Source organism: Euleptes europaea, chromosome 6, assembly GCF_029931775.1.
Source record: "Euleptes europaea isolate rEulEur1 chromosome 6, rEulEur1.hap1, whole genome shotgun sequence".
Taxonomy (NCBI): Eukaryota; Metazoa; Chordata; class Lepidosauria; order Squamata; family Sphaerodactylidae; genus Euleptes; species Euleptes europaea.
This window is the reverse complement of record NC_079317.1, coordinates 73,943,947-73,958,729: the sequence shown is the minus strand read 5'-3', so window position 1 is coordinate 73,958,729 and position 14,783 is coordinate 73,943,947. Positions and strand designations below refer to the sequence as shown.

Here is a 14,783-nt window from a genome sequence, read left to right as displayed (position 1 = left end):
GAGCGAAGGAGTGCATCTGAAAGAGCCCTGTCAGGGAAAAAAACCTTCAAAGAAACAACTAGGAAAGCAAGTCTAGAATTTGTGAGCAAGTCTAGCATTTCCTCGGAAGAGAGGTTCTTTAGCAGCTCTTTCTGGTATAGAAGTTATATGGAAGTTCGCAGACCCAGCTGGGGGATGTGCAGCTAAACAACAGATAACATTTTCTGACAGCACTACCCTTCATTTGGATAGTCCGCACTAACAGGTAATCCCTAGCTATTACTTTCTGTTCACATGAAATACACACACATGGACTATTTTTTGTTACTATTCTTAACACAATTATTTGTTCTTGGACATGCTATACAAACACATTTGACTGTGGTTTTTTTAAAATATTTCATAAAACCATCAAGCAGCGTGATCCTGGACACCACTTAGGGTTACCAAGACAAGGATGGCACGTAGCGCATGGGGATGAGGTGTTTGCAGTGATGTTATTACGGCCCTGGGAACATGCTGATACCTCTTTCAGTCATGCCAGCAGTGATGGCAGCACACTGGGACAGAGGCATTTCACCCCTATTATTCTTCCACTGCTCAGCTGAACAGCAGCGGTAAGGGTCCTTTGGGTAGGGGAGATCCCTTGCCCCAGTGGTAAAATGGCAACCCTAGTACAACTAGTGACTTGTGCTATCATAAGTTGGCATCTTTGCTCAGGAAATCCCATATTGCCATTTGTATTACAATGGACACAGGGGAAGGAACAACTACTTCTGCCACTATCTTCAACGGCAGTGACCACTGCCACACTACCATCCAGGGGTGCGCATTCAACTTTGTAAACCTGAAAAAAGCCAAAAAATACTTCTTCTGCACTTCCAGCTTTTTTCGGACAAAAAAAGGCACCCTTTGACAGCAGCCACAAAAGCCAAATCTGAAAAAGCCAGGGGTAAATCGGGGTGGGGTGGGGGCTTTTGGGGATGCCACATAGGCATTGAAGCCTATGGAGATTTTTTTTTTTGCAAGGCTCGGGGGGTGGGTGGGTTAAAAATAGAGGCACCACATTTGCAGCATGGTTGCTAGAGGCTCTCCTTACAAGAACACCCAAGTTTGGTAAAGACTGGGTCAGGGGATCCAATTTTATTGGCCCCCAAATGGAGGAAAAATTGGGGGCCAACAACATTGAACTCTGGCATTAAAATATTAAATGGGGCTCTGGGAACGCTGTTTTTTAAGGAAGAGGCACCTTACAAGAACCCCCAAGTTTGGTTAAGATTGGGTCAGGAGATCCAATTTTATAGGCTCTCATTTCCCCTCCATTAGAAACAATGGAAAATGGATGGAGCCACCCTGTTTGGGAGCCCATAAAACTAGACACCCTGACCCAAACTCTACCAAACTTGGTGGTTCTTACCACCAAACGTGGTGGTTCTAATGCTGCAAATTTGGTGCCTCTATCTTTAAAAAAAATGCCCCAGAGCCCCACAAAGATTCCTCATCGAGTATAATGGAGCCAAACATTTTCAGATATACCCCACACACACACACACACACACACACACACACACACAAAACAAACAAACCCCATACCGGTATGGGGATTTAGATTTTTTTCAGAAATATTGAAAATTTTGGAGTTTAATATAGCCAAATCCAAAAAATACCAACTTTTTTTTTTGCTGCACACCCCTACTGTCATCTACTGTGGTACTGTTTCAGTGGTACACCCCCTAAATCCAAGTCTGTTGGTTTGGGCAGCAAATACCAAACAGAGAACAAGGCTGAAATCCATCTTCAGTAAAGTTAGGGGAAAAAACAAAAGCAAAAATCTGAACAGAAAAAAAGATAGAGATCAAATAGACAATGGAGGTGCAAAAGAGAAGGAATATTAGAGGCTAGTTGCTTCCAAAGGAACCAAGGACAGGATATTGCATAAAGTAAGACGAAAAATAAAACTATAAGGAAAACACAGATAGAAAATTAAGACACGCCAAGGTTATTAACAAATACAGGATCTAAAGGAAGAAAACAAACATTTTCTGTGGCCCTGACAATTTACACAGATTTTTTTCACACCTGTTTGTCTTACTATTCATGAAAAAGCTGAGTTGCCTTGGCAACCTCCAGGTTACCAGAAATGTGTAGTCACGAAGATACAGAGGTCTTTCATAAAGCACTGCAAACACTAGCTTTTCAAGTATGTTGTGTGTCGACATATTTCCTAGTACTATTGAATAGAGTCTTTCATAATTTTTGTCCTTCACTGGCTCCCCCTCGCCCCATGAAAGTGAAAAGCATATATTTTCTCCTAGCCAAAGTGGATAGAACAGTTTCTAATGGCCATAATGGTTATTTATTACCATTTAAATTGCACTAGCATGCAAAAGAGAACAAATTTTCTAACAAACGTTCAGTGGGAAGTTGAAAGGGACCTGCTAACTCTTGAAATTGTCTCTCTACAAGGATAATCTGAGGCCGATAATGCATGGCTGATTTCGCTTTAGTTTGTCCCCATCCTATCTCGTTCCTTCGAATCTCGAGTTCAAAAAATTGAATGTATGGGGAGAGGGGACAGGGACAAACAAAAGAAGGGGCAACAGCAGCCCCCCGGGACCCGCACCTCTCTCCCCCTCTCTCCCTATCACAGACTGAAGCCCATCTCACAGCCTGCAGCCTTCAGCCTGGAGCCCCCACAGTCAGAGCTGAAGCGGAGAAGTGGCGGCTCCTTCTGGCGCCAATGTCACACGCTTCCAGCTGCTGCATACAGGGTTAGCTAGATGGAAGGAGGCAGTGGTGGCTGGAAGCATGTGGCATTGGCGCTGGAAGAAGACGCCGCTTCGGCTCTGACTGTGGGGGCTCCGGGCTGAAGTCTGCAGGCTGTGAGGTGGGCTTAAACGCTGGCTGGTGCTAGGGGGAGGAGGAGGAGAGCACAGGAGAGGGGGAGAGAGAGGCGTAGGTGGGGGGGAAGGAGCTGCCGCTGCTGTTGTCAAGGCCAGGCAGTCTCCCAGTGGGGAGTCAACCAGGGTACCAAAAGTGCACCGGTGAACTCCTGGAAATGTCGCACATTTTCCATTAAAGTCAGGATAAGCCAGGACCTGGATAGCCCGGAAATGTAGTGATAGGAGGTGGGTTGATCACGCGCGTCGGAGAAGGGCGTGCGTTTCAACTTCACCGATTTGCTACATTCGCAGGAGAATAGAGTGACAAAACGGCCATGCATGTTTGGCCTTAGTTATTTTCCCATTGCACCCCTGCTCTGCCTTGCTAACCAATTGTATAAATTTATAGTGTCACTGTTTGAAGTGTCTTTTCTCCACTTTTGCTGTGTGAAAGACCAAACACCATTGCAAAGGATATTAATTCTAGGTCCCATCTTGACATTTACATTTTGCAGACAGATTGCCATACCGGAATACAATCCAGATGACCTTTTGCTACAAAATTCCCAAATGAAAAACAGTGTTTGATATCCTCCATAGTAGATCATGCTGTCATTGCTGTATTAGTTCCCAACTGAGAAGCCCCAAAGACCCAAAAGAAAGCTGCTTCCTGCAGGACCAGGGAATGTATAGAAGGGTTTAGAATACTTAAGCTCCAAGTGGAGAAATATATTATGAATTTCCCAAAGTTGGAGCTGGTGGATAAATACATGAATGTCTCCCAGGAACATTACAGTAGAAGTGCAAAAACAGGAAGCATGAGTGACTGAAATGCCTCTTCCATTACTTCCAGAGATGTGCAAAAGAGCTCTAAAAGCTTTACCTCTGACCTAGTCACAGCAGCAGAACAAGAGGTAAATTGAGATGGCAGAATATACAAATTGAGTATCTCTTATCCAGTTATCCTATATCCGGACGGACCCAAAAACTGGACCGGCATGCAGGCAGATCTGCATGGCCCAGCCTCTCCTGACTTCCGAGAGGCTGGACGGCACAGATCTTACTTGCAGCCATGCCACTTGGCCTTTCCAAAGTCCGGAAAGGCTTGGAGGCATGGCTGCGAGTCAGATCAAATTTTGACTGCAGAGGGGAGGGAAGCCAAACTGGCTCGCTCACAACATGCCCAGACTTCAGCTTAGCTTCCCTCCCCACCACAGTCAATCTTTAGATCCAAAACACGGACAGATCCAAAATACGGACCACTTCTAGTCCCAAGCTGCCCGGATGTGGGATGCTCAACCTGTATTACAGCTAGGAGATTATTTTTGAATGCTCCACTGAGAAAAAGAACCTTGATTTTTTAAAATAACCTCCCCAACCTATCAATTGGTGAAAAGTTACGACCCAGCCCTTTTCCTGCTAGTTTACTCTTTGTAGGGCGTTTTTAAGGGGAGGGGTATTTAAAGATATCACCTTATTTGCAGATGGACATGGAACTGTCTGTTCCATCATCTCAACATTCTACCACATTGTTTTGCTGCATATGTAGACTGAAGACCTACACAACACTAAGAGATGGGACTGTACTTCTGAGAAGACTCACCACCATATCACCTTCCCCTCACAGGAATACACATACCAAAGCAGGACTACAGGTGAACATCAAGAAGACAAAAGTAATGACTACACGAGATTTACTCAACTTTATGGATGACAATGAGGAAACTGAAATTGTTCAAGACTTTCTATTTCTTGGCCCCATCATCAACCAAAAGGGAGACTGCAGCCAAGAAATCAGAAGAAGATTGAGAGTGGGAAGGGCAGCCATGAAAGAGCTAGAAAAGATTCTGAAGTGTAAGGATGTGTCACTGGCTACTAAGATCAAGTTAATTCATGCCATCGTATTCCCTAGTACTATGTATGGATATGAACGCTGGACAATGAAGAAAGCTGATGGGAAGAAAGTAGATTCCTTTGAAATGTGGTGTTGGAGGAGAGTGTTACGGATACCATGGACTGTCCAAAAAAACAAACAAGTGGGTTATAGATCAAATCAAGCCTGAACTGACCCCAGAAGCTAAAATGACTAAACTTAGCCTATCGTATTTTGGTTACATTATAAGAAGACAATAGTCACTAGAAAAGACAATCATGCTAGGAAAAGTTGAGGGCAGCAGGAAAAGATGGATGGCGAAGTTGAGGGCAGCAGGAAAAGATGGAAGAGATGGATTGGCTCTATAAAAGAAGCCACAGCCCTCAATTTACAAGATCTGAGTAAGGCTGTTAAAGATAGGACGTTTTGGAGGAGACTGATTCATAGGGTCGCCATGAGTCAGAAGCGACTTGATGCCACTTAGCACACACACACATACACAAAGTCTGATATATGTGTCTTCAAGACAAGCTTCAAAGAGCCTCGCCAGTTGTCCAGCTAACGTCTGACATTATCAGTACAGCAAAGATATAAAATGATATCACTGAGGCTTCACATAGCAGAAGCCAGGGTTAGTCAACAAGGCTTCCATCCCAGTGCAGAACAAAAGGAGTTCCCTTACTATAATAGTAAGAAGAACCTGACCTCTAAACTGGGCACCAACAGCCATTACTCTGAAGCACTGGTATGAGAATGAAGAAAGAAGAAAAGTGTCTTTTTAAATATGCAGTAGGTAACAGTGAATACATACACAAACATATATGAAGCTGCCTTTTTCTGAGTCAGACCATTAATCTAGATCAGTACTCTGACTGGCAGGGGCTCTACAGGCGATCAGATTGTTCACGTCCTTATCTTTTTAACTGGAGATGCCAGTGATAGAACCTGGGGCCTTCTGCATGCAAGGCAGATATTCAACCACGGAGCTATGACCACTCTTCCAAGAGTAAGTAAGTTAATGAGGGATGAACAGACCTGGTAGGTTACAGTATTATAAAAAAAAAAATCTCAGGAACAATACATTTTAACATCTCAATGAACACCTCTAAATCACATACATCTCTGAGCTACTATTGACTTAGAAGGGCCCTTTTAAAATAGTCTGCTTTTTAGTAGCACCAGAATTCGAACTATGTGGAAAAGAGCCTTCCTAAAACTCTACTGTGAGGGAAGAGGGCTTCCTAACACTCAGTGTCACAGCAGAAAACGTTCTAAAAACCAGCTTATGTCCAAAGCTGCTTACAGGGTGGCAGCTGAAGCAAGTCTGGACCTCAGCAGCAAAGCTGCAGTACCAGAATATATGAGGACAAGCCATAGGAAAGTTATGGATTAACTCTGCTTTTTCACATTTTGTTTGAAAATGTATTTTTTGTATTTCATCAAAGATACCTGATCCGCAAGGCATTACTCCTCTGGGCAGAACCAACTGATTTGTGATTCATCTATTCAACCTGAATATTCTTTTGTTCTCAAAACAAACACGAAAAGCCACCACCCTGAATCTCTAGACAGCTTTATTATGATTCGTTTTTACAGGCAAAACAAAGAAATCTGTAATGGACTGCTGCACAAGGTACTGAATCAGGAGACAAAGGCTGTGCGTGACCATCTCATTCAGAGAACATCTTGACAGCAAGTGATTTTGTGCGGTTCTGCAGGGATGTATTACAGGGCTGCACCAACCCCAAAAGCTATAAAGGGTTTAATTTTTTTTGACCCCAAACTCAAGAATGTTGTGTAAAGATCCCTTTTCCTGACCCATCCTCTATTCCTTGGGGAAGCAAATTGGACATCAGAACAGGAAGATCTGGTTGTATGGAGAGGAAGAGCAGCAGGACTCTGTGGTCTCTGCAGAGTTGCATATACAACACCCATAGTTATTAGTACAGTAGAATATGCCTGGCATTAGGATATTCTGCTCCAGATAAAATCACTGCACTGGAGTGGTTGTGTTCCTACAACCAAGCCACTTGGAAATCCTACTAAAATGGTATTTTAGACTAATTCCAGATTGGCAGCTCATTCCTAAGGGAAGGGGCTGCACTGGTGTCTGGAGGCAGCACTGCCATGCTGCCTCCAAAGGAGGATTCACCCCCACCAAAGGAAAAATCCTGCCCTTACCTTACCTGCCCTTACGCTACCACAGCCATGCAGTGTGTGGCTACATATAACCATTTATCCCATTGCTGCTGCCACTTCTAAACCTATCACTGACACACAACTATAGCCCCACTAGGAGGCAATGGGATATCATAAGTGTTTTCCATGCTAGGTAGAGACTGACCAGGACTCAATGGTGCTTGTTCGCTTTTGCTTCATTGCCATTAAACACTTCCAAACAGATTTTCACACCCGTCTGACTTCTTTTTTAAACAGGTTTCCCAGTTTCTTTCACCTGCCCAATTTCAGCCTTAGGGGGCTGAGGTGCACCTCTATTGTGGGTTGGTTCAGCTAGGTCTAGGGTTGCCAGCTCTGCATTGGGAAATATCTGGAGATTTTTTTTTGGGGGGGGGGAGCTTGATGATGACGTGGTTTGGGGAGGGGAGGGATTTTAATGGGGTATAATGCCATAGAGTTCACCCCTCAAAACGGCCATTTTCTCCAGGGGAACTGTCGCCTGGAGATCAGTTGTAATAGCAGTAGATCTCCAGCCATCACTAGGAGGCTGGCAACCCTACCTAGGTCTGACCAGCTCCAGTCCTCTTGTCCTGCCCAGGGCCACAGCTCCTTCTTTTGGTTTCCCTTCCTCCCTTGCCTGCATTTCTTTGGCCTCTCCAAGCCAGTTTGCCTCCGTCTTCCTCCTCCTCATCCCCTCACATCTCCTTTTTTATCCCTGGGCTCCACCCACGCAAGCCAGGCCCAGCTCCAACTCTCCCTTCTCTGAGCCTTGTTCTTCCCTTCCTTGTCTTGCCCCACCACAGCCATGCTTACTCCAGGATGGCTGCAGTCCATTGCTGCCAGCTCCACCCCCAGATGGAGCCCTGAGCCAGCAAAACTGCCACCACTGATCCTGCACCTCCACAGCTGGGACACACTTGGCCGGCTCTCCTGTGGCCAGCACACCCTGTTTCTGCCAGGACCAACATGCTACTGTTACAATTCTCCCCAGCCCATTGTAGGTGAGGGCTCTTCTAGCCTCTGCTGTCTCCTTCTGGCCACAACAACTGATCAGAAACATAGGGGGACACAATGTGAACCCCTGTTAGCTCCTACTGACACATAAAGGTTAATCATGGTTACAGCCTATGCAGGGAATTCATGCTCCAGACAGTAGGAAAAAGGACAGCACATTGGCTTGGATCCCATCAAAATTTACCCCAGTGCAACTTTCTTGCCATGCCCTTCCATTGCAGTCCATAATGTCCCAAAATGTTTCTCCTGGGGGATGAGGACTCCCAGGAAAAGCATGGCAGGGGAGTTGGAGGGCTGCCACAGGAGGATGGATTCAGGAAAAAATGTCCCCCTTGCACTCATAGATCTGTTCAACAGAATCCAACCCGGTGATCCCTTCCTGTTGCTTACCTCTACTTCTACAGTATCATCTGCAGCAGCCTGTCTTGTAGAAGGTCAGGCAGAAGATGCAGAAAAGGGCACTGCTGTTGATATTTTTTTACAGTACAAGTTTGTTGGAAAATAATGACTGTATTGCTTCTTTATGTGGTACAGTTCCTAGCTCCTGGGAGCAGAGTTTGAGCAAATCAGGAGACTACAGCATGGTAGGCATGTAAGATGCAACAAGACATATTCCAATATTATGTTACAGATGTCCATTTCTTCTGCATGCTCTGTATGTATGTAGATTACTCTGGATCTTCAATGTCATTTGGGGTGTTTCACTTTACACCATTTCCGCCATTCCCCAAAATAATTTGCTTCCTCAGTGGAGGATCAGAAAGAGGGTTTCAGATTGCCAACATAATATTTGTGTATTGGCAACAGCACAGTCCACTTTTACTGAGATGTTTCCTTATGCTGCCTGCCATTATAAACAAATCAACTATTATTACTGTTATGTAAAAATTAAATGATGAGAAGTAGCTGAAGGAAAGGACAGAACAGGGGTAGCAAGGAACAGAACGCAGAAACTAAAGACCAACAGATCAGTTGCCACCAAGATAAGAGCTGCACAGATTCAAAAACCTTTTAAGCAGCTGAAAACAGAGACCTCTTGATGAGACAGTACAGTGGGTTCATTTAGTCCACTACACAAACAGACTTGTCTTCCATCACAACAGTTTTTCCCTCCCAGTTTTATCTCAATTCCAATCCTAACCAAACAATCGATTCTCTTCATCTTCAGCTGAAATGCAATCTTGAGGCAAAAGGTTGTCCTAGATTTTGTAGCAAAAGAGATTTGACAGAAGCGCGAAGGGGGAGGGGGTTATATTATCAAGATGGTGACTTTGCTGAAATCGCTGCTTCCTGATGAAGAGCTGTTCAAGATACAAATATTGCCGTTTTTATTCTTTGCCTCGGTTCTCAGGATGAATCAGCTGGATAAAGGTCGGGGGAGTCACTGCAGCAGTCTCACATTTTCAGAATGATTTCTTTAAACCTGTGCCTAATGCTGAGTGCCTCAGTTCCAAGATATGAGAACTACTGGGCTTTCCCCTAGAGACTGAGGGCCAGACCACATTCACATTTCCAGATGTGAAACTGAGCTGTCATGGAGGGAGGCAACATAGACGGGCACTGTGGTACTGCAGAAAAAGGAAATTTAACTCTTCCCCTCTACAGTGAGCCATTTCCCCAGCTGAGAGCCAAACTGCCACGTGTTGGGTCAGGATCCCCCGACCAGTTTTAAAGACAGATGTGATATCAGGGAACTAATGCTCAGAAGCATTCCAGGGCCTGATTTTTAGGGTTGCCAGGTCCCTCTTCAGCCTTGGCGGGAGATTTTTGGGCGGAGCCTGAAGAGGGCGGAGTTTGGGGAGGGGAAAGACCTCAATGCCATAGAGTCCAATTGCCAAAGCAGCCAGGTGAACTGACCTCTGTCGGCTAGAGATCAGTTGTAACAGCAGGAGCTCTCCAGCTAGTACCTGGAGGTTGGCAGCTCTACAGATTTGGCTTTGAAGGAAGGAAGAACCGACTCATGTCAGATGTAACATCTAATTTGGCCCTAAAAATGCCTCCCTCCCAAGCTGCTTGAAGCAACATTGTGGGGGGCGGGGAGACAGGGGACCATAACATCTTTCCCCTCTCCTGGGACAAACAGCAATACAGAATGGCCACTTATAATTGGAGAAATGGTTGGAAGGCAGAGTTAAATGCCCTCTTTTCCACCACCGTGGCCCCAACTCATATCAGGCCCTCTTTGTTTGCTTTTTGCAGCCCCATTACCCATCTGAGCATTCAATCCCCAACATTACATAAAAGGAACTACAGGAGAGGTGATTCTTACAGTAAAGCACAGGACTTCAAAACTTTCACAATTGCGCAGCATTGCAGAGCACCATACATAATAAGATCTACCAGTTTGAGCCCGCTTTAAAAAACAACAGATAAAGCTACGTGATTTAAGAGCTAATCAGCCTTGAATGCCATCCAAAGGAACAATATCTTGTAGTAATTGTCTAAAGCCTGTAATAGCAACTCTATTTCTGTTGAACTGATATTACTGCCGATTCCAAAACAGCAAACAAGCTGCAGTAATGTTCGTTCTGCTGCTTAATCATTATTTCCCCTCAGTTGTTTGTATTAAATTACAAGCCAAAATTAGTTTACTGGGGATGTCAACACCTGGCCCTTTTTCTTACCTTTAATTGGTAAAAATGAAAAAAAGTAGCAGATTTTTAAGTTCTTTGCAAGCATATCCATATGCACTAATCATCAGTACCAGATGGATTTATGGAAGAAACTGCTGTAGACTCTAGTATTTCAACTTCTCAAGAACCATGTATTCCAGAGGATTCAAAGATCCTGTGTCATTCATTTTTGAATTTTTTTCATGTGCTGTCTAAACCAGAGATGACTCAAGGTGATAGCTATCACCTTCATATTGGACGGTTGCATTCTATACCTAGGAACTATGAATTTCTGACTGTGTAGGACTGGCCCTGACAGCAGTCAAAATTATGTCAAAAGAGAGTCAAGTCTTTTTGTCTAGATGTGTGTTCAAACAAGTCCTTCATTCTTATTTGCTTCAAAACAAGGGTTCAGAAAAGAATTATGGCTAATAATGATTGTCCAAGTGCAAGTCACTTCACTAGCTATAGGTAAATGAGGAGACATCAAACCAGGATCTGACAATATGGCTAATCAACCACAGTCAACAATTGTTTCACATCATATATAAAGGCAGATTTTCTTGTTTGTCCCATGATGCCACCCTCGACACACTGCAGGCTGGGATATGACCCAAGTTCTGAGGTATGTGTGCGTGTCAGAATTTGTTGAGCCAAATCAGGATTTGAATGTCCATGAGCTGAATCCTGGTTTCACAAACTAACCATCTTTAAAATCAACCACGGTTTGTATTATGTCTGAACCAAGTAGGGTTGCCAGCTCTGGGTTGGGAAATACCTGGATATTTTTGGGGCAGAGCCTGAGGAGGGCGGGGTTTGGGGAGGGGAAGGACTTCAATGCCATAGAGTCCAATTGCCAAAGCAGCCATTTCCTCTATTGGCTGGATATCTGTTGTAATAGCAGAAGATCTCCAGCTAGTACCTGGAGGTTCAAACAAGAAGAACAGCACAAGCTATGAAAGCCACAGCTATGAATTGAGGCAGTCTTTAACAAGTCAAATTGTCCAGTGCCCATTCCAAACACAATTATGTTTTTTTTTCATTTAAAAAAAACTTGTTATTGTCAAAGACTTGATTATGCTCCCATGTAAATGATTGAAAGAACAGACGAAACTTGATAAGTACAAATTACATCACATTATAAGAGAATGAAAATGGTGGTGATTAAGTGCTTACATACCTAAACCTTCAGATTCAAATAGACAAGTATCATCCACTCCTACGTCTCTGCACCAGGATAAGAAATTTGCTGTGTTGTCCCGTGCAAAAAATGATCCAGAAGGTGCATTGGATTTGCATGGAATTTTCCTCACTGGCATTATCTATAAGGCAAATATAAAACCCTTAGCATTGTAAACATTGTAGAAAAATGTTTAATTAGTTGGACAGTAAGGTACTGTTGTTGCCTGCTATTACACACTCATATGAAATGGTGTTATACCATTGATCCATGTAGCATTGAGCTGTCTACTTCAGCTGGTAGGAACTTGCTAAGGTATTAGGCACAAGTCTTTCTTGGACCTGCTGCATAAAACTCTTTTAGCAGGGATGGCAGGGATTCAACCTCAGACCTTCTGCATGAGCCACAGATGCGATGTCATCCAGTATGCCTCCTGCAAGTGTCGTTATTCCTAAAATCACTTTGAAAACAAAATGTTCCTTCCCCAACCAGCTCAGAGTTGAAAATGAAAGCACCAAACAAAAACGATGGGGAAAGAAGAGGATAACAAAAGGAACAGGGCCATGCAAACAATAATATTGTTATACTATTTCCCTTTACTGGGGTGGTGAGAAGTTGTGTTTAGCTTCCTTTGCATAATAGAACACCTGAGCTGGACGGTGCGTTTGTAATATTTGCTTATTTTATAAATATACAAGTAGAGAGTATCTACTTGGGAGCCCTGTGGCGCAGAGTGTTAAGCTGCAGTACTGTAGTCAAAAGCTCTGCTCACAACGTGAGTTCGATCCCAGTGGAAGTCAGTTTCAGGTAGCCGGCTCAAGGTTGACTCAGCCTTCCATCCTTCCGAGGTCGGTGAAATGCATACCCAGCTTGCTGGGGGTAAAGGGAAGATGACTGGGGAAGGCACTGGCAAACCACCCCGCAAACAAAGTCTGCCTTGGAAACGTCGGGATGTGACGTCACTCCATGGGGGTGCCTTCCCCAGTCATCTTGGACTGCAGTACTACAGTTTACCACTCTGTGCCACGGGGCTCTTAACAGCAAGTTAAACCCAGTTTAATTTTTAAAATAGATTGACTAGGATCCAAAGGTCTTCAACTCATGCACTGGGTCTTTTATGGGCTATCTTGTCACCGCAACTCCTCATAGTCCCCATAACTTACTTGTGAATGCTTAGAGGGTTTTTTTTAAAAAAAAAGGAATTAGAGATTACAAAGCAATTTTACTCTTACTCCAAAAACTAAATTAGTGGCCAAATTGTTCAGTTTTTGTATGGCACGGACTTCTAAGGTAGAGGAACAAAAATCTGCTAGAGTCATATAAACAGATGGGGGGGGGGGGTTGATGCTGTAAATATTCAAAGTCTTTTTGTCCCTGAGCGACTCTGACCAAAAATAAATGGTTATAATAGGCAGCTTGGCTATTAAAGTGATTTATGGAGTATCTGCTTCTGTTCTGGAGCTGGTTATTAAATTCAAGATTTTCTGTAAACCAAGCACTGGGAAAGCACAAATGATGTCTGCAAAACTTCCACCTCCTTGTCCAGACAGTGATTGCATGTGGGGGGCCTCAAAAGCAGCCCCAAATAATTCTTGGAAGTATCGCAACACGCTGAAGAGAGAAACCCCCACAAACAACATGGGGCTGAACAAGTTACAGCTGATTCCCATCTACTGGCAAACTAATTACAGCTGATGTTCTATTCCAGCTGGGGGAAAATCCAATCTGTAGCAGTTGCAATAGTTTGAGGAATAGCTATAGATAGCTAATAGAATATTACAGCACAAAGGCTCACAATAAATGGCAATGCACTGTAATATATCACAATGGATAATTCTTATTATTCTTAATTCTTATCACCAGCTTGTGAATCCTGCTAGAGAACCAGAATATTGGTCAATTGAAACAAGCTATATTCGTTGAGAAATTGGCTGATGAAGCTTACTGGCGAAAACGTATCCGGATAAGCCACAGCACTAACATTTGTTCACCATCTATTGGGAACTGCAAATATCTTGGTCTCTTTTGCTTCAGTGCTATAAAAGGACTTTTGAATGCCTCTGTGCATATACTTCTAAATGCTGTAAATAACAATGTAAATAATAGTGATGAGAATTAAGAATAATAAGAGTATCCATTGTGCTATATTTTCCAGTGACAAGAGTCACTAGAAAAGACAGTCATGCTAGGAAAAGTTGAGGGCAGCTGGAAAAGAGGAAGACCCAACAAGAGATGGATTGACTCAATAAAGGATGCCACAGCCTTAAATTTGCAAGATCTTAGCAAGGCTGTCAAAGATAGGACATTTTGGAGGACTTTCATTCATAGGGTCGCCATGAGTCGGAAGCGACTTGATGGCACTTACACACACACACATTGTGCTATATTACAGTGTATTGTCATTTATTGTGAGCCTTTGTGCTGTTTATTTCCTGCACTTACGGGATACAGCACAAGTGGTCTATTTCCTTTAAAAGAATATTACAAGCAGGGGACTTGCAGGGAGCATCTCATTTCCCCCTCACCCACTATTTCCTCTTTCCCTCCCCCCTATTTTTTGCCATCAAGTAACAGCTGACTTATGGTGACCTGATAGGGTTTTCAAGGCGAGAGACTTTTGGCGATGTTTTGCCATTGCCTGCCTCCGTATAACACCCTTGGTATTCCTTGGATTATCTTTAGGGTTGCCAACCTCCAGATACTAGCTGGAGATCTCCTGCTATTACAACTGATCTCCAGCCGATAGAGATCAGTTCCTCGGGAGAAAATGGCTGCTTTGGCAATTGGACTCTATGGCATTGAAGTCCCTCCCTCCCCAAACTCCATCCTCCTCAGGTTGTGCCCCCAAAACCTCCCGCCGGTGTCGAAGAGGGGCCTGGCAACCCTAATTATGTTTCCTTGGAGGTCTCCCATCCGAATACTTGCCAGGGTCGTGGCTGAAAGTGTGTGACTAGTCCAAGGTCACCCAGCAAGTTTCCTGGCAGAGAGGGGATTCAAACCTGGGTTTCCCAGATCCTAGTCCAACATTTTAACCACTACTCCAGCCTGGCTCTTCCGTTCCCTGG

At 43.9% G+C, this 14,783-nt stretch overlaps 1 protein-coding gene across 1 annotated transcript in view; it reads right to left on the bottom strand.

Annotated features, from left to right (window-relative positions):
• The window catches only part of GAS2 (growth arrest specific 2), a 160,550-nt gene that overhangs the window by 61,785 nt on the left and 83,982 nt on the right, over window positions 1–14,783 (bottom strand). The window contains exon 4 of the mRNA XM_056851518.1: window positions 11,719–11,860. Within this exon, the coding sequence (XP_056707496.1) occupies window positions 11,719–11,860 (142 nt within the window). The remainder of the gene's footprint in view (window positions 1–11,718; window positions 11,861–14,783) is intronic.